Raw genomic sequence first — 20,049 nt, forward strand, 5'->3', positions numbered from 1 at the left:
AGCTGAAAACCTCCAATCATCCTTGACTCCCTCCTTCCCCCACCACATCTCCTGCATCAGCAAATCCTGTTGTTCCACCTTCAAAAATAGCCTGAAACCAGCCGAGCCCTCTGCCCCCTGGTTAGAGCCCCCAGTCTCTCCCGTGTTACTGGGAGAGCCTCCAGGGCTTCAGGCCCCTGCTTCTGCTGCTCTCAAGCTCTGCGAGGGTGCAGTTTCTGTCTGTTTTCTCACTTACTCTCTTTTGTTCAGTGATGTCCTCAGTGCCTAGAGCCATGCCAGGTACATAGATAGCAGTGTGCTTCTCAAGCTTCCTGAATGGGAGATTTCGTGAATCAATGAACAGATAACATCTCAATAAATAATGTTCCAATAAAAGCAGTAATCAACATGTGTGGGGCACAGTTTCCCTACGGTTACTCATTGAATCCTCCCCAACCACCCTGTCAGGTGGGCATGTTGTTATACCCATTTTATAGCTGGGAGAACTGAACAGTTAGGTAGAGATAGCGTGATTGATTTGTTTTTCGTTTCAGGTGTATAACCCAGTGATTGAACATTGTCGAACTAAGTGATCACCCGATAAGTCTACCCCCCATGTGATACCATACATAGTTGTTATAATATTATCGTCTGTATTCCCATGCTGCATTTCACACCCCCTTGGCTGTCCTTGATTTAAACCCAGGCTGTCAGCTCCAGAACCCTCACCCTCACCCTCACCCTCACCCTCACCCCTGACTGCCTTCCAGGATAAAACCATCCCTGGAACCCCTCACTTCCAAAAAGACTGACCTTGGAGGTGTCTGGGGTTCCTTCCCGTGTCCCCATGCCGAGGCTTTGGGAAAGGCGAGGAGCCCGGCTCGGGAAATAGCCGTCCCTCCCCAGCCCACGGCCAGGTGAGCCTGGAAGGCTGGGGCACAGGCGAAACCGCCGTGTGGGACCTCGACGGACCCCGGGGTTTGAGGCTCAGCCCAGCCGCTCAGCAGCTATGGGCCATGGGGCAGACAGGGACCTCGCCTCTCTGTGCCTCGGTTTTCCCAACCGTAAAATGGGGACAGAAATAGTATCTACCTCATTGGGTTGTTGTGGGACATCGTCCTACTCTACCCCAGTGGTTCTCAAAGTGGGACCCCGGGATCCCTGGACCCCACACTGTTTTCATGGCGATACCAAGACATCCGCCTTTTTTTTTTTCAGGTGCACAGTGTTTTCTAGAGCGTACGTAACACACCCACAGTTATCTTAAACGGGTTTGGAAACACTCCTCCGCTTTCCACGTGCATGTCTGTGAGGCTGGATTTTCAATGAAACGTGACCAGAACAGCCCTGCAGCAGAGTGGATGCAGCAGCAGGTCTGAGGCCCCGGCTGTCCTCTGTTAGCCTGGACATTAAGGGGATTGTGACACTGAGCCGGTGCAGCCCTCTCACTGACCTGATTTCCTTTGGGAACCTACAGGGTGGGGCAAAAGTAGGTTTACAGTTTATGAGTACGTGAAACACAATTTATTCTTGTATTTTTACTTTTAATTATTATTTTCCATGTGAACAACTATAAACCTACTTTTGCCCCACTCTGGAACCACGATGGTGTGTGGTTCATTCATTAATTCACTGATTCAGTTACTCAATAACCATTAGACGCACATTCTCATAGGCCAGGCATGGTTCTCAGGACATTGAATTTTTTTTCAATGTATACTACACCAGTGGGTTATTCCTCTGTTTAAGTGTGTTAATGTGTCTTAAATGTCTCAGTTTTCGTTTCTGACATGCTGTTACTAGGTGCCCCCGACACAAACAGAGCTCTTCGGGGTCCTGAGTCCTTGTGAAGCGTCTAAAGAGACCGGACCCCAGACGCATGGGAACCACTGCTGCTAACTAACACCGGCCTCGGGCCCTTGTTCAGTTTCTGCAAAGCGCCCCCAGCAAAGTCCTATCCCCTGTGGGTTAAACAGATCCAGGTGCAGCCTACCAGGCGCCACAAAGCCACACAGTAGGACAGGAGTTTCACATTCTCCCTGTTCTGTCACCGAAGACAGTGGGCCCGGGCGTTCCCCCAGCCGCACGTGACTCCCGCGGGCCTCCCACCCCTGCTGTTCATTGGTTCAGTCACTGACTCATCGATCCCGCAGACATCTGTTGAGGACCTACTGCTTGCCAAGCCCTGTTCTAGATACAGGGGCAGCGGGGACAAGGCACGCAGAAGCCTCTGCCCTCAGGAGCTGGTGGTCTCGCTGGGCAGGCAGGTGCTGGAAACCGGAAGGCGGACACATTTGCCAGGTGGTGCTAAACACGAGAGGAACAGGAGAAGAGGGAGCGTCGGGCGGGGCGGCCATTTGAATAGGATGGGTAGGCACGTAACCCAACAAGGTAGCGTTTGAGCAAATGCGTGGGGAAGGTGAGGATGGGTAGGCACGTAACCCAACAAGGTAGCGTTTGAGCAAATGCATGGGGAAGGTGAGGAAGCAGTCCAGGACGGTGTCCGAGGGAGATGGTCCTTCAGAGGGTCAGCCAGGGCAAGGCCCGGGGGCAGAAATGAGCTTCGGGGGCTGGGAAGGAGGCCACTGCAGCTGGCGCAGCACGGACCAGCGCACAGCAGGGGAGCGAGCCCGGGTCGGGGGCAGAAGGTGGGTCACCTGGCACCTTGCAGGCCACCACGAGGACTCCGGATTTAAGCTCAGGTGTGATGCGGAGCTACTGAAAGGTTTGAGCAATGCTGCGGCTTGGGATTTAACGAAACCTTTCTGGACGGTTGAGGGCAGGACCAGGGAGGAAGCTCGTGCAGGGTTCGGGCGAGAGCAGGTGGTGGCTTGGGCCAGGCTGGCCACGGTGAGGTGTGCTGAGTGCTCGGCCTGAGTCTGTTCTGAGGGTAGAGCTGCTATGACATGTCATCCGTGGACGTGAGGGGGGAGGGAGGTGTGGCCGAGCCCGTGGCCTCCACCGGAAGGAAGGCTGGGAGGAGCAGGTTCCCGGGGCCGATCCAGAGTCCGGTTTGAGATGCCCATTGGGCTTCAGGCGGATGGAGCTGAAGAAGAACACTCCGTTTGTAACGGTCCAGAGGACACACGGAAACGGCCACACGTGTGGGAGCGGGACCCAGACTGCCGGGCTTTAGAAGGGGCCACGAGGGGCAGAGACCTCTCCTGTCCATCCGCACTCCTGGCCTGTGAAACGAGCCGTCCCCTCAGGAGAGCCGGGCTCCCGGCGCCCCGCTCCACGCTGACCTTTCCGAATGGCTTAGGCAAACACTGCTTATTGTCGTTGGCTCGGCTCTGCGCTCCGGCCCCCCGCTAATAGCCGGCTGTCACGCTCAGCCGATCTCTCTGCGCAGCATAAACCTCCCTCCCGAGCTCATTACTGCGGTCTCCGCGGAGCCTGTCATTTTCTCAGCCCGCGTCACATCTGGTTCCTAACAACCATTCCCCTTTCTCCAGAGACCCGCGTCTTCCTCCCCTCCCTGGAAAAGGAAAGCCGCCGCTATTTGGAAACTCACAGTTCTTTCCCTTTCTTTCCCTCGGCGTTCTTACTCTGTGCCAGAAGCGATCTCATTCGTCACTGCTCCCATTTTACAGATGAAGCCACTGAGGCCCAGCGAGCAGCAGGGCTCGGACCCTGGCTCTCTGACTCTGGAAACCCCACTGAGTGGGAATGGCAGGAGGGTCTTGGGTCCAGAAGGATCCTTCTGGCCATTTGGGGGTGACTGGGTTATGAAAAGGCAGAGGGGAGGCACGTGGAAGGCAAAGTCTAGGTGGCGTCCATTTCCATTTTGAGCAAGGAAATGAGGATGGAGCAGCAAGATTCGTTTCTCTCTCTCTTTAGACTCCATCCCATTGATGGCCTCGCCTCTTTCATTTAGATTTTCAATCACTGGATCTGAGGGTTCCAGCTTTTGAGCAACTGTCACATCAGGGGCTCTTACAAAACTCCAACCCCTTTCTCCACCTGTGAGTTTCCTAGCTCAGGAGTCAAAGACCCAGGGTAGAGTCTGATTGGCTGAGCTCAGTCACACACACACCCTGTGGGTGGAGAAGAACACTTTGATTGACAGTCAGGACCTTTGTATTTGGGAGGAAACGGGGGTGCAGTGGGTGTGATTTTTTTTTTATTTTTTTTTTTAGAAATTACCTGAAAGATGGTGTTTATGTGTCTGTCTGTGTATCTGTATATTCATGCATGTGTATATATTGGTATATTAGCTCCAAAATGTGGGGGAAATTGCCAAATCAAAATGAGTAAGTAGTTAATGCAATAGTTATATGTAAGTAGAAATCATGAAATATAGCATGATTCAACCAGTCAGCTCCGGAATATTTCAGCTCTTGGTTATTTATCGATTATCTCTGTGCAGGATGTGGGTGGAGAAGCGTGGGATGAGTGTGTGCTGAGAGGCGCCAGTGTTCTTAAAACAGCCTTGTTCACAGTTCCACCCAGATGGCCCTGGGGAGAGACAGCTCCCCGAAAGGCGCTGGGTGCGGCCGGCCCCTCGCGGGGCCCTCGGGCTGTGCCAGGCCCTGATTCGCGGTGGTTCCTCCGCTTTACGTCACAGCAGGCAGTGGCTTGCTGTCATGTTGCCCTCTGGGGCTCAGAGGGGTGAGGGCCCTTGCCTGGGGTCCCCTGGGTAGGAGGTGGCAGACCAGGGTTCAAACCCAGATAGTCTGGCTTCAGACGCGCTGTCGGCCGCTCTCCCACATCACCTCTGCTCCCCAGGGGAAGGGGGTCGGCTGCTTGCAGGTGCCAAACACAGTGTCCCCCACACTGGCCCAGCCCGCTCACCAGCACCGAGAAATGAGCCGGGCACTCCTGTTAAGAGTCCAGTTGCCAAAACCCTCCATCTCCCTCCTCCCGTCTCCAACACGATCCTCTGTCTGTCTGCCTCCTGTGTCAGGACTGCCTCCTCTCAGCCCCCGGCCGCAGCGAGACACAGCTTTTACCGACCACAAGTGCGATTACTGCGAGGCAGTTTCAGTTAGAAGCAGGGCTGGGAGAGAGCAGAAGGGCCTGGCTCTCCCCTCAGACTCCCAGTGGCTCCCCCGCAGCACGTAACTCAGACAGATGGGAGCGCCGTGGCCAGGAGGGAAGCAGCTCACAGCTTTCCAACCAAGAGCTTCCGGCCGGGCCTGCAGGACCAGCAGAGAGACCTGCGGAAGGATTTAGGGGTTAATAATCGCCTCGGAGCGGGGAGGAGGAGAGGGAGGATTCCGACACCTGTCCCTACAGTGACGCCATTAAACAAGATACAGTGGAGCAGAAGGTGGCTAGAAATGGGGGGCCCGTTGGTGACAGTGAAACTGTGGCCCTGAGTGGGCAGCCGTTTACAAACATTGTTCTCGTAGCCACCCCACGAGGTAAGTCCTGTTACTCTCCCCCGTTTTAAAAAGGGATAAACTGAGGCGTCCAGAGATGAAACGACGCGCCCACACGCGCAGCTGGCCGCGTTGTGAAGTGTCTCCCGGGCCCCTGTAAAACGGGAAGTGTTTTTCCTTCGTCACTTCCTCTGGGATCCCCCGTCACTTTCATCACAGCCTCTTGTCCTCATTTATGCCGATGATGAAGTTCGCCTTCGACGACGACGCTCCTCTGGCTGCTTATCTAGAGTTTCCCGCGAGCGAGCGAGTGTCCTCCTCGTTCCCAGGGGCGGCTCCGTGTCCCCTCCACCGCAGGACGTGCGACTCCGGTGTCCGCGTCAGCATCCTGGCCTCTGGGGTTTGTGCTGCACTCTGATCTCTGTTGCCCGTCCTCTCCTCCGAAAACCCACGTCTGCAGAGCGCGGGGTCGCTGTACCCCCGGGGGACAAGGAGGAGGCGCCGCCACCGGCCGCTGAGCGCGATGCCCGTCCGTTACGTGCACGTCGCTCTGCGGCGGGCAGAGCCAGATGCGAGTTTGTACTTCACGTCATTACAGTGAACGTAGCGCGGCGGCCGCGTGGGAACCGTGTTGTGGGGAACTGGCCTTGAACGGACCTGTGCCGCCTGACGAGTGCACATCAGGGCCTGCAACGTGAGGGCGGCCGGCAAGGGGCTCTCCTCTTCCTGTCGTCGTTGCCGTCCGCTCTGTGGTGTCATTCCTTCACGTGGCGGAGCCCCCTCACCGCCCCGGCCCCGTTCAGAGTCTGCTTTCCCTCTCTCTCCCTCTCTCTCTCTTTCTCTCTCTCCAGCTCTCACCTCTGCGCTGTCTTCCATGTAGCTTCAAACTCAAATAGACTCTCCCCTCTTAGTGGCAAGATGACCCCAAGCAGCCGCAAGCCCCAGGAAGAAGAATGCCTCTCTGCCAGCAGCTCTTTTAAAATCTGGGGCTGAGGCTCATTGGCCCACCTTGGGTCACATGCCTATGCGTGAGCCCGTGGCAGGAGCCAGGGGAATGTGGTGCTCTGACTGGTCAGACTGAATTAAGGTCAGCGCAGGTGTACGTAAGAAGTGATGGTTCCCAGAGGATCACAGTCAGGACCAGGCAGGCCAAACCAAAGTCTCCACAGCCAGGTGTAAAAGCCTGCCCCCCCCCCCCCCACCCCCCCCCCGGCACCCCAGTACCTGCTCCCTCCGTCTTTTCCTTTGATGCCAGCCCTGCTTCCCAGGGGCAGCCGGCAGCCAGCACATGGTCAGGGGCCTTTCCTGGCCGGGCCAGGCATTTCATTCCCCTTGAGCTGCCTGCCAAGTTGCCCCACCCCCCACGCCAGCCCCCAGTTCGCTCTTCCTTCGGCACCATCCTCTTCGGGAAAGCTCGGTGACGTCAGCCACGACACGGGCTGTATTCTTCCTCTTGATTTTCATTCCTGCTCACTCTCCTGGCGCTGTGTCCCCGCCCGCAGCCCCGGGGCCCACACTGATTTGCTTGTCCCACCTCATCTGGTGCCAGAATAACCATTTTAAAAACGGCCTTGGGGAAATCTAATCAAATGAGCACAAAATCTAATTTGGCACTGAAAGCTTGTGACTGAAGCCCTGTTTTCTAGGGCCTTGTGGGGCCTGCATAATAAACTCTTCCTGGGTGTTTTCAGGGTTGAGGGTTGGAGAGAGGGGAGAGATGTGAACGGGGAGATTCTAGCAGAGGAATCAGCTCCGGACGCTAACAGGCCAGGGTGGGCTTTGAAGGTACCCCACTTCCCACCCCCAAGAAAGCGTTATCTCACCAGCCAGGCCAAGAAGTTAAGCTTGTTAGCATTCCACACTGCACACTCACCAGAGAGACCTTGGCCCACATCTTCAGGAACAAACCGGTGGATCCCAAGCCAGGGACGTGGGAGTCCTGGGGGAGAACTCAGCAGGCCCTGTCTCCAGGGCTGCGTTCACAACAGTGAGGTTCTGTGCTGCTCACATTCTCGTGGCCCTGGGCTCCTTCCGGAATACGTCAAAAGCTGCGGCCTGTTCCCAGGAGGATGGACACAGAGTGCCAAGTCGGGCGTGTAACACTTCAGAGGACGCGTGCTCCGCTTTAAGTATCCCCATCATGCTTCCTGTTGCTTCTTGTATGGAGTCCAGGGCCCTGCCCCACCGGGCCCCGCCACCCTATAACGTCATCTCCCCCCTCCCTCCCTGGCCTCCTGGGATTCTTCCCATGCCCCAAGCCTCCTCCTGCCTCAGGACCTTTGCACTTGCTGTTGCCTCTGCCGGAAGCAGTTTTCCTTGTATCCTTGTATTCCTGTATTCACCCTGACTCACGCTCATCATCCCTCCTAGAGGCCTCCCCTGACCACCTGGCCCAGTGGTGCCTCCAGGGGTCCATCTCTGCCTCTGCCACTTTGTCACGTCGTCATCCTTTATTTTCTCTTTAACATGTTGTTATTCCCTTCAGAGAGGAAGGGAGAGGGAGGGAGAGAGAGAGAAGCATCAATGATGAGAGAATCATGGATCAGCTGCCTCCCACACACCCCCCACTGGAGATTGAGCCCGCCACCCGGGCATGTGCCCTGACGACTTGAACCATGACCTCCTGGATCACAGGTCGATGCTCAGCCACTGAGCCACCCCGGCCGGGCTATTTTCTTCATCGCTGTTCTCACAGCAGCACCGTCTTTATCTGTCACAGCCCTCTACTTAGCCGTCAGCCCCCTGAGGGCAGGGTCCTGTTGGGCCCTTCACTGCTGTGTGTCCAGGCCTAGGACGGCTCCTGGCATTCCGTGGGCGCTTAGTAAATAGCGGTTAAATGGACATAGTGGTTTTCACCTCGTCTGGGCACACAGCCTCTGCTGTTCACTTAGTGTTTTTCTCTCAACTGTTTCATTCTTTGTACTTCCTTTATTTCAAAGGCAAACATTTACATCACCACCGTGAACAGAAAGCGACAGGGCTCCGTGAGGGGTCTTATTAAAGTTCACCTCCGCCCTGACCGGTTTGGCTCAGTGGATAGAGCGTCGGACTGCGGACTGAAGGGTCCCAGGTTCGATTCCGGTCAAGGGCATGTACCTTGGTTGCAGGCACATCCCCAGTGGGGGGGGTGCAGGAGGCAGCTGATCAGTGAGTCTCTCTCATCACTGACATTTCTCCCTTTCTCTCCCTCTCCCTTCCTCTCTGAAATCAATAAAAATATGTATGAAATAAATAAGTAAAGTTCACCTCCTTCCTTGGTGAAGTTCTGAACCCGTTGAAGATAAAACTTAGGGGTCAGCAGACGGAAGCCCAAGTGGCACTTGGGTGAATCTGACGCAGGCTGGGCTGGAGGGCACGGCCTTCTTTCTGAGGGCGCTGGTGACTGCTGCGGCTCACGACTGCGGTGACCGGGCGCATGAGTGCAGTTCTGTTGAGTAAACATCCAGGATTTGAACTGCAGGAGGTGTACGTATGGTCAAGGCCAGCCAGCGCTACCACACCGTCTTTCCAGCGCTGGGGCCGGCGTACACACCTGCCAGCAGTACATGCAGGTTCCCGTGGCTCCGCATCCCCGCCAACACTTGCCGTTGTCCGTTTCTTAACCTTAGCTACTCTCAAGCTGTCCGTGCATCGCTGCTCTGAGATTATCCTTCTCTGCAATGTCTTGCTTTTACTGCCTTCGTTAAATGTCACTTTTAAAGACACCTTTGATTCTATGGTAAAATATTTTAATATGTTGGTAACTATTTCAGAAGAACTGATTTTCTCTGTTGTCCTGTATATTCTGTTTTATAAAAACATTCAGAAGGGGGCACAGACATCGCTCGCTCCCTACGGGCCCCAGGCTCCGAGGACGGGGCTGTGTTCAGGCCTGGAGCGCAGGGAGGGGGGCGGTGCCTAGGCGAGGCTTTGCTCACTGCTCTCTCACGTGGCCTCCTGGTCCCTCCTCCCCTCCAGCTTTCTTCGGGAAGTACCTGAATGAGTACAATGGTTCCTACGTGCCACCGGGCTGGAAGGAGTGGGTCGGCCTCCTTAAAAACTCCCGCTTTTATAACTACACGCTCTGTCGGAACGGGATGAAGGAGAAGCATGGCTTTGACTACTCCAAGGTAAGCTCTGCAGCCCTTGCAGCCCCTGCACCGTTCTGCCCGCGCCCTCCAGGACGATGCAGTGAGTCACACCTGCAGTCAGTGGACTTGGGTTCAGAGCCCAATCTTGACATGTGTTATGTGCCTTTGGTTATGCTGCCTGCTCCTACGAGCCTCAGTTCCCAAATCTGGGAAATGGGCACGCCCTTACATCCTCAGTGATGTGTACCTGCTATGGCCCAGGAGCTGTGCAGGGTGTTTTATGTGTATCTCTAATCTTCACAACGATCACATAAGGTGAGTGGACTAGTTGAATTTGATTACATTATTCATTTGTTCCTTCAACAACTATTTATTGAGAGATTGAGAGCCTTCTCTGTGCCAGGCGCTGGGTATCCAAGGGTGAGCCACACCACAGTATAGAAACACATGTATGTGTGTGTGTGCGCGTGCGTGTGCATGCGTGTGCATACACAAACACAATAGCCATGTCGCCTATTTTGTCATCCCCAGGATGAGCCATTCCAACCATACCTAGCTGGCCGGTTACCACAACCACCTGAAAATCTTTGCTAGTGCTTTCCTGCCCTGAATTTATCCAAGTCTTATCTACCTTCTCTTCCAGGAAGTCTCCCTGGATTGCCCTAAACCGCAGGACTTACCCTTTCTTGAATCAGACCGTCCTCTTTCAGTTGTTGGTGACCAGAAAGGTGACTCAGAAGGGCTCAGTTAAAGAGGAAACATTGAACTGATCCCGCAGTAATAGCATTGGCCGGAGCCGGAGCCGGAGCCGGAGCCGGAGCCAGGGGCTCCAACATCTCCAGGCAGTGGTTTCTCTCCCCTCTAAGCTCTCTCTTCTCCTCTTCGACCCCATTCACAGATGGGCTCTCTCTCTCCCCTCCTAGTAGCAGTACAGCCGCCCTCTCAGCCTCCTGCCCAGCTGCAAGCGTGGGAGTCTCCCTCCCAGGATTCCCACAGTCTCGTTGCATCTCATTGGCTCTGGCTCAGCCATGGAGTTCCAGAACCAAACAGTGATGGTGGGTTTAGGATGGGTCCTCAGCCCTTCTCCCACCCGCCCCACTGGCCGGAGGCAGCAAGCCACGCTGGTGGCCCCGCGGAGCTCACTGCGTCTCTGGAGTCATCCTCGGGGCCACTGACTGTTGATTTCCTGTTGGGGTCCGACCTCTCCTTTTCACGCACGAGCTTTGCACCGTTTTTAGATCCACTGTTGGTTACCTTTGTCGCTTCGGGGCTTTCGAACACCTTTAGGTCACGTTCCACAGCCAGACCAGCACACTTCCATCGACGTAGCCTCAGTTTGACGTCACAGCTTCCGCAGGCCCCCTTACAAAGCCCCTTGTGCTCCTCAGGTTAATCATAAAAGGGTCCCAGGAAAAGCCCTCACGTGGCCGGTGGCTTCCCCGCTTCGCTCGTCCTCACAGTCCCCGTCAGCGCTCGGCCGACTGCCCTTCAGGGTCCCTCCTCGGTGCCGTGAAGGTCGGGGTTGGCCTCTCCCACCCCCCCTTCTGCCTTCCCCCTTCTTCCCGCAAAGATGGGGTCTCCCTGGGTTCGATGCTTTCTCCTAACAGTGCGTCCGGACGACTTTCCAGCTCGGCGACTGCGGTCAGCTGCCGCTAACGTCCGCGCAGCCCGCACAGCAGGACCCCAGTGTGTGCCCTTCGTCCTCTCCCCGTGCTGCTCGCGGCTTGAGCGACACCACTCCGGGGGCTGGCCTTGTGCACACGGGCAGTGCATGTGTGTCCCCGCGGGCACGTGTCTGCGGACACCAGGGGGGGGTGTCTATCACACAGGACAACTCGGGGTACAAGTTGAAGCCGTTGAGTCACGTTTTTCCCCTCAAATAGTATCCCTTTTTGAAAGTGACCATTTTGGACAGAGCTGCTTCCTAGGATGCAGTGGGCAAATCTCAAGAACTCAGGACCTTCCAGAGAGGTCAGCTAAAGAGCAGCTAAAGGCCAAGTTCAAGAAGAGTTGAGACCCATCGCACCTCCTTGGCCGAGCCTGGAAGGCCCCCCGTCCCTGCCCGTCACTGTGCCGCCAGGTCTTCTCTCCTGCCACCCAGGACCGAAGCGGGTCTCGCTGCGCACGCCTCAGAGCCGCTCCCGGCGCACCCCTGCGTTGCCCCTGCCCGTCCTCTTTCTGTTCTCACACACGAGGCGAGCTCGTTCCTGCCTCTGAGCCCTCGCATTGGCTGTTCCCTCTGCCTGGAACTCTTCCCTAGGTCAGGTTCTCAATCCTGGCTGCACATCGGAACCCCCTGCCCCCCCACCCCCACCCCCCCCCCCCCCCGGGAAGCTTTTAAAAAGTCCGGTGTCCGGGCTGAACAATTGAACCAGAAACTCTGGGCGTGGGCTCGGGCGTCGGTAACGCTCCCCTAAGGATTCCAGCAGCTCAGGGGAACCCCGATGACAGAGATCCTCCCAGGCCTGGCTCCTTGTCATCACAGGTCTCAGCTCCGATGTCACCTCCTCAGAGAGGCCCTCCTGGACTGCCCCAGCTAACGTGAGCCCCTCCACCCCAGCCCCCGGCGACTCGTTGGCATATCTTGTCCTACTTCCGTCACCTGTCACTCCCTGTCACTGTCTGGGTTCTCTGTTTACTCGCTCATCTGCTCCTGCCCCCAGCCCTCCAGAAATGCTGGGAAGACTCAGGCTGGGAGGCCTGGTCGCAGCATTTCCCCGTTGTGTGACGTTGCGTCACGTAACTTCTCCGAGCTTTCATTTCCTGTTCTGGAAGACAGGGCTCACGGCACACACACACGTCCTGGGGATGTGTAAGAATTCAGCAGGCGAATCCAGGGACACACAGGGCGGCTCCTGGCGCCCCAGCGCTCCGTGCAGTAAGCTGTCCCTGCGTTGATAGCTGTCACGAGGGAAGGACACGTGGCAGTTTCTCGCCCAGCCTCCCTAACCGGCACCATTTGATTTTCCTGGTTTTTGCTGACAGACGACCTGTCTGCTCCCGAGACGGTCAGCCCCCGAGGGCAGGGGCCGGCCAGTTTGGCTCCGCTGTGTCCCGGTGCCCAGCACGGTGCCTGGCACGCAGCGGGTGCTCGGTACGCATATCGGGCTCCTCACGCGTTCTCCCGTGTCTCCCACGCCCCCCAGGACTACCTGACAGACCTCATCACCAACGACAGCGTGAGCTTCTTCCGCACGTCCAAGAAGATGTACCCGCACAGGCCCGTCCTGATGGTCATCAGCCACGCAGCCCCCCACGGCCCCGAGGACTCCGCCCCCCAGTACTCACGCCTCTTCCCCAACGCGTCCCAGCACATGTAAGCAGCACCTGCCGCCGAGCCCTGGCGGTGGGAGGTGGGGGGTGGGAGGGTGAACGGAGGGACAGACGGGGCTAACGACCCAGGAGCCCGCTCTCTGCGGGGAAAGTGGGACTCGCATCCCAGTGGCCGGCTGTCCGCGTGGGACCCGCACCCTCCCACGGCGGGTCTGTGGCTGGAGCTGCACGTCAGCGGAGCGGGTTTCCCTTGTAACCCTGTCATCGCAAAGCCTCCTTTGGGGAAGGGGGCCGTAGCGTCGTCGGACTTGCAGTCTCTCCGCCGCCTTTACTGAGCATCGGCCACGTGGCGGGCTCGATGCTGAGCCCTTAACGCACCAAGTCACTGCAGCGTCAAAGGAGCCGTGATCTGTCAGTTAGCAAATTCCCCTGAAATCCAGCACCTCCAGCCGGTGTGCTGGCTCCGAGTCTGGGAGTCCGGTGACGGGGAGTGGCCTCTGGGGAGGTTCTGGCTCAGGCTCCGCTCGTTCTGATGAGGGGGCTGCAGCGCCTGAGGCCGCCTGGCCACCCCCATGGCGGCTCCTCGACCGCCTCTCACGGCAGAGCCGCAGGGCTTCCTCCGGAGGAACGACGGCGATGGAGAGAGGTGGGCGGGGAGGTGGCGGGCGGCTGAGGTGGACGGCGGCGTCTCATAACCTGATCGCAGGTGGCACCGTCACTCGGCCTCAGGCTGCGGCCACACGGACACGCTCCTGCCTCCTGCCGGGTGGCTGCCAGGAAGGGGGCGTGGAGGGCTCTCTGGGAGGCTGTGTCTCCGTCCCGGGGCGTGTCCCATCTGACAGGCCAGGAACCAGAGGCACAGAGAGGTGAGGTCACTTCCCTCAGGCGGCCCAGCTGGTCCGTGGCAGCGGCAGGACTCACCCAGCCCCCACTCCCACCTCCCACCTCCCGCTCACCCTCCCGGCCTCCTCCCTGCAGCTGGCCAGCAGTCCCCCCCCCCCCCCCGCCCCCGAAGGTTCTGCTCTCCTGCCTCCGGCCGCCTCCCTCAGCGGAGACACGCAGCAGCCCTCGCTGTGACGTGGGGCGGCACGCACAGGGCACGTTGCTGTTTCACGTTCCCCGCACTCAGAACGCGTGGCTCCCCTCGGCCCCTCTGTGGCTGCTTTCCAACAGCACCCAGAGGCGGTCGGGGGGGTGGGAACCCAGAGGTGTGGGAACCTCTGTCCCCTGGGCTCTGGGGAGGAGGATTTGGTCGGGGATGAGCTGCCCTCACCCCTAGAGGGCAGCACGGCCCCCAGCACACTCCACCCTCCCCACGCACCGCTCCCCTTGGCAGCAGGGGCACGCGGCCAGCTCAGGCCCCACTCAGGGAGAAGCCGTGGGGTGGGAGGGTCCACTCTGCGTCTGTGGCTTCTCCGTTAGAAGGTGCTGGCAGCTCCCCTTCCCGCCCCCCGCAGCCCTGGTGTTGAGGAGATGGTTTGACGTTGCCTGCTCATTTATCTTCCCTTTGAAATGAAAATCACAGAAGTTGGACGTGAGCAGCGCCTGCAGTGACTTACCCAGAGAACCCCTCGCCTTATTAGGGGTGTGTTTGGAAGGCTCTCTTATCTCTGGGGTGTAATCATTCCTAAAACAAAACCAGAACGTCCTGCAGCTGGATGCTTAGTTAGGACCGTCGGGCGGCAGGGGGATGGAGCCCTGCAGGTTGGGTCGGCGTTCCAGATCTCCCCGCCTGGGGGCGCTGCAGACTCCCCAGGGAGCCTGGGCCCTGGGCCTGGGCCAGGCCTGCGGGCTGAGAAACGCTCTTGCTGCCATGTTGTCCCCCTTCCCTCCCAAGCACACCCGCAGAGGTACAAACAGATGTGCACACACGGACACAGCACATACACAAACATGAGCACACAAACACAGATACACGCCGATCAGACACAAATACATATACACAGATACACACACAGTTACACAGGTGCACGCACAAACCTGTACACACAAACACACAAAGAGACGAACACAGATGCATACAGACACAGACACAGATATAAACACAGAGACACGGAAGCACACACTTAAAGATCTGCACAGGGGTACAGAGACAGACACACAAAGACAGATACCCAACGGACTCATACACACAGACATGCAAAGACCAGGAGACACCACCCTCAGGCATGCACACACAGAAACGCAAACATGCACACAGGTGCACGCACGCAGACACCCGCCCCCGAGCTGTGTTTCAAGTGTGGCCTCTGGTTGTGGGTTCACAGGCCTCCTTTTCTAACCCATGGGAGCCAGGCCGGCTCCCAGCCCGGGCGGGGGGGGGGGGGGGGGGGCGCTGCAGGGCAGTCACCCTCCCACCGCCCCCGGCAGAGGGGGGCTCCTCCCTGAGGCCCTGCTCTGCACACCCAGGCATTCCTGGGATTCTCGGAGGTGAGGGTGGCAGCTCCGTGCAGCAGCTGCTGGGTCTCAGGGAGCCTGGCCTCTGCCGGCCTGGCGGGCCCGGGCTCTGCAGCCTCTGCTTCAGAGAAAGGGCTTTGGATTCAGCCTCCACAGACTCCTGACAAACGCCCTCGCTGTCTCCAGGACAGACACCAGCCTGATAGATTCGGGGGGGGGGGAGGGGGGGGCGGGGGCGGTGATTGCTCAAAACTGCCTCCCGGAATGCGGCCCCAGGGACCTGTGGACCGATTTCCCACACGCCCAGCAGCTCTGAGAGCGGCTCTGTGCAGCCCGGCCGCCCTCCTCCAGCTCCTTGGAGGGTGGAGGGGAGCTTGTTCCTGGGAATGTTCTACACGCAGGTCAGGCCCCCGGCTAGCCCACAGGAGCGCGGCCTGCTCCTCATCAAAGGGGCCTGGGGCCGGGCTGGGTTTAGCGGCAGGAGACGGGCCAGGGGCTGGACGCGCAGTCCAGCGGGAATCTGGAGCCTGTGACTCACCGCTCTGCATAGCAACCGGCTCCACCACGGTCAGGCTGCCCAGCCGCCGCGCTGTCCCCGGCCCCAGCACATCCTGATGTGCAGGAGGCTGCCCATCGATCCGGGGTGGTGGTGTGGTCTGCAGGGAAGGAGCTCAGTTTCTGACCAGACCCGTTTGCCTTCCCCCACTCTACCCCCCAGCAACCCTTTGCCCCTTCATTGCCATTTTGAAAAGCCTTTTGTCTTCAAGCCCTGGAAACTCAGCCTTTGTGGCAGCTTTGCCTGGGGAGGGGCATGAGCTGGGAGGACTGAGTGCCATCCGTTCAAGGAACACCCGCTGGGTGGGGGGTTTAAAGAGAGCACTTCTCTCAATGGCCCCCCACCTGGAACACCCATGTGTGGTGGGGTTTTCAGTAGCTCAGATCCTGGGGAGAGGTGAGGTGAGGGGCGGGGCGTCTTGGTCTGGGACAGAGTAATATATGACTGGAATCATCTGCAAACTTCCGAGGCCCCAGACTGAATAGTGCCGGCTGTCTGTGCTGCCTAATCCCCAGTGGGAATTTCTTTTTTTTTTCTTCTTTTTGTAATATTTTGAGTTGCTTCTAATTTTTTATTTTGAATCTTTGCACATACATTTGTTTTAAAGAAGCCATCTATCATCTATCTCTTCTCAAGTACATGCTTGATCAATATATATTTTAAAGTTTGAATATTGTATATGTTTCCTTGCTGTTGTTTTTTCTTTATTGATTAAGGTATTACATATGTGTCCTTATCTCCCCATTGCCCTCCCCACCCCACCCCCACTCATGCCCTCACCCCCCTGGTGTCTGTGTCCATTGGTTAGGCTTATATGCATGCATACAAGTCCTTTGGCTGATCTCTCTCCCTTACCCCCACCCTCCCCTACCTTCCCTCTGAGGTTTGACGGTCTGATTGATGCTTCTCTGTCTCTGGATCTGTTTTCCTTCATCAGTTTATGTTATTCATTATATTCCACAAATGAGTGAGATCATGTGGTATTTATCTTCCTCTGACTGACTTATTTCGCTTAGCATAATGCTCTCCAGTTCCATCCATGCTGTTGCAAATGGTAATAATTCCTTATTTTTTACAGCAGCGTAGCATTCCATTGTGCAGATGTACCACAGTTTTTTAATCCACTCATCTGCTGATGGGCACTTAGGCTGTTTCCAAATCTTAGCTATTGTGAATTGTGCTGCTATGAACATAGGGGTGCATATATCCTTTCTGTTGGTGTTTCTGGTTTCTTGGGATATAGTCCTAGAAGTGGGATTACTGGGTCAAATGGGAGTTCCATTTTCAGTTTTTTTGAGGAAACTCCATACTGTTCTCCACAGTGGCTGCACCAGTCTGCATTCCCACCAGCAGTGCATGAGGGTTCCTTTTGCTCCGCATCCTCGCCAGCACTTGTCGTTTGTTGATTTGTTGATGGTAGCCATTCTGGCCGGTGTGAGATGGTACCGCATTGTTGTTTTGATTTGCATCTCTCAGATAATTAGTGACTTTGAGCATGTTTTCATGTGTCTCCTGGCCTTCTGTATGGAAGTGTCTATTTAGGTCCCTTGCCCATTTTTTTTATTGGTTTATCTTCCTTTTGTTGAGTTGTATGAGTTCCCTGTAAATGTTGGAGATTAAACCCTTATCGCTGATAACATTGGCAAATATCTCCTCCCAGTGGGAATTTCTTGGCTGAAGTTTTGCTCAAACGTAAGGGTCCACAGTCAGGGCGGGGGCGGGGGCGGGGCAGGGAGGGTGTCTGATAGCAGCTCCTTGGCCCACCTGACCCGCCCCTGGAGCTCTACCTCTGGCCAGGCAGTCCCCTCCCTGGGCCTCCTCATTCTCAACAAAGGGAAGCTGATTCCACCCACCCAGTCCACCAGCAGGACCCAGACTTCTCTGAGCCTCCGTTCCTCTCGTAAATGGGAGAGCTGACCAAAGCGGGGCATAACGGTGACACCGAGTCACAGAGTGTGGCTGTCCCAAATGCACGCGTCCAGGCACCGTCCTCACAGCGCTGGCCACACATGCATGCCTGTTACTTACCCAGCGTTTTAATCAGCTTCCCTTTCTGAACCAAAATCCATTGCAAAAGGAAATTCGGTCACCGCGCCTTAACCGTGACAGCTGTCGCTTGCCGTCTACCCCGGTACCTGGGAAGGAAAGGCCGTCCTGGCGGATGAGAGTCGGGTACTGTGCCTGCTGGAGGCTCTGCACGGAGCCCCTCTCCTGCTTGAAAGGGGAAATGAGCGGGTTCCAGGCAGGTGCTCAGGGAAGACTGACGCCTGACGGACACTTGGCCGTGATGTGTGGGTGTGCCGACAGCCGGAATGGGAGGGACTTTCTGAGTCGGTGGCTCCACACTGTTTGACGCTAGACCTCCTGAGGTCTTCCCACGTGGCGCCCCCACATGGGAGAAAGGCCGACCTACATTTAGCAGAGTCCCTGACACCAGCATCCACTTCCCCCAGGTGCGGGGGGGGGTGGGGCGTGGGGGGAGGGCGGGGGTTCGTGCTGAGCTGCAGACAGCTCAGGGCAAGCGCTCGCTCATGGCCTGGGTGGGTTGGGGGCCGGCCCAGCACACCCGCCTCCCACCCCCGCCTGACCACCGCGTGTGTGTCTGCCCGCCAGCACGCCAAGCTACAACTACGCGCCCAACCCCGACAAGCACTGGATCATGCGCTACACGGGGCCCATGAAGCCCATCCACATGGAATTCACCAACATGCTCCAGCGGAAGCGCCTGCAGACCCTCATGTCCGTGGACGACTCCATGGAGACGGTAGGCCGCCACCCCCCGCACCCCCTTCCTGCTGACCCTCCCTGCCCTTCACCCTCCCGAGGGTCAGCAGCTGGAGAGGAATGGGAGAAGAGGCGGAACCACGCACTGCCCCAGGCCCGGGAGCGCTGAGAAACGTCCTTCCTGCCCTCGCTCTGCTCTGCTCTGCTCTGCTCAGCATGTGGCATGTGGGCTGTTGCCATTTTCTTCGCAGCTTCATTGAGACACAATTCACACACCATTCAGCTCACCCAGTTGAAGTGTGTAGTTCAGTGGTTTTAACATATTTGCACACTTGGATGGTCCGTTCCACAGTCCACTTGAGGACATTTTCATTACCCCAGAAAGAAACCCCCCGCCCTCAGCCACCACCGCTAACACCCCCTCACCCTTCGTCCTTGGCAGCCAGCAGTCTGCTCTGTGTGGATTCGCCTCTTCTGGACATTTCACATGAGTGGATTCACACAGTATTTGCTCCTCTGTGACTGGCATGATGTTTCAGTGTTCATCCACATGGCGGTACTATCGGAACTCGATTCCTTTTGACTGCTGAATAATGTTCCACCGTGTGGATATAGGGCACATGCTCGATTTGTCCACGGCTATTTAAATTTCATTGAAGTTCAGTGCAATTTAAAGTTCAGCTCCTCAGTCACAGTAGCCACGTTTCAGGTGCCCGATAGCCACCTGTGGCTGGTGGACAGGACAGAGATTAACATTGTGGCGTCCCAGAAAGCTCTGCTGGACACACCGTGGCAGATCACAGACTCCTGCCACGGCCACAGTCCAGCTCCATCCATCCATTCATTCATTCATTCATCAGCATTTGTGAGTAACGGAAGTCCCCGCTCTGATGGAGCTTACGTTCTCACGCAGGAACACACAACCCACACACAAGCAGGAGAGATAGAAGGTGAGGAGCCCCGTGAAGCACAGTAAGGGGACAGGAAGTGACCGGCTGGGGAGGCTGCAGCTATACACGGCACAGCCTCGGGCCTGCTGAGAGGTGACGGCTGAGCTGAGCGAGGCCCGGAAGCAGGGGAGGGAAGGGCCTGAGACGGAAGACCCCGCGGCCTGGGGGACGGCGGGCGGGGCCCTCACCTGCTCGCTGTGTCTCAGATCTACAACATGCTGGTGGAGACGGGCGAGCTGGACAACACCTACCTGGTGTACACCGCCGACCACGGCTACCACATCGGCCAGTTCGGCCTGGTGAAGGGGAAGTCCATGCCGTACGAGTTTGACATCAGGGTCCCGTTCTACGTGCGCGGCCCCAACGTGGAGGCCGGCTCGCTGTAAGTGCCCCCCGCCCCTGCCCCCGCTGCTCCCAAGTCCCAGGGAGGCCTCGCGGCTCCACTGACACCCGGGCAGACAAGAGGCAGGCGTCCCGCCGTGCGGCCCCGACCACGCCCCGTGGCTGCCGTCCGGCAGGGGAGCCCCGGTGCCAAGGGAAACAGGGATCGTGTCACGTAGGGCGGGTTTGGACGCGTTGTGGGCGCCTGTGCGGGAAGGAGAGGCCGGGGCCGTCGGCACCTGTGAAAACAGAGTGTTCGTGGCGGGCCGTGTGCCAGGGCAGCGGGGAGCTGGCCCGCGTGCCGCCAGCGGTGGGAATGCCGCCTCGCTTTCTGTCGGGCTGGGAGCCCCTGGGGCTGGTGGGTGTCGGGAGGAACCCTGCCACCGGGGGGAAGG

At 57.5% G+C, this 20,049-nt stretch overlaps 1 protein-coding gene across 1 annotated transcript in view; it reads left to right on the forward strand.

Moving 5' to 3' along the window:
* Window positions 1-20,049, forward strand: part of SULF2 (sulfatase 2) — a 72,426-nt gene that overhangs the window by 34,839 nt on the left and 17,538 nt on the right. The window contains exons 3-6 of the mRNA XM_008159176.3: window positions 9,261-9,412; window positions 12,520-12,689; window positions 18,213-18,363; window positions 19,480-19,655. Coding sequence (XP_008157398.2) covers window positions 9,261-9,412; window positions 12,520-12,689; window positions 18,213-18,363; window positions 19,480-19,655 — 649 coding nt within the window. The remainder of the gene's footprint in view (window positions 1-9,260; window positions 9,413-12,519; window positions 12,690-18,212; window positions 18,364-19,479; window positions 19,656-20,049) is intronic.

This window comes from Eptesicus fuscus, chromosome 12 (genome assembly GCF_027574615.1).
Source record: "Eptesicus fuscus isolate TK198812 chromosome 12, DD_ASM_mEF_20220401, whole genome shotgun sequence".
Taxonomy (NCBI): Eukaryota; Metazoa; Chordata; class Mammalia; order Chiroptera; family Vespertilionidae; genus Eptesicus; species Eptesicus fuscus.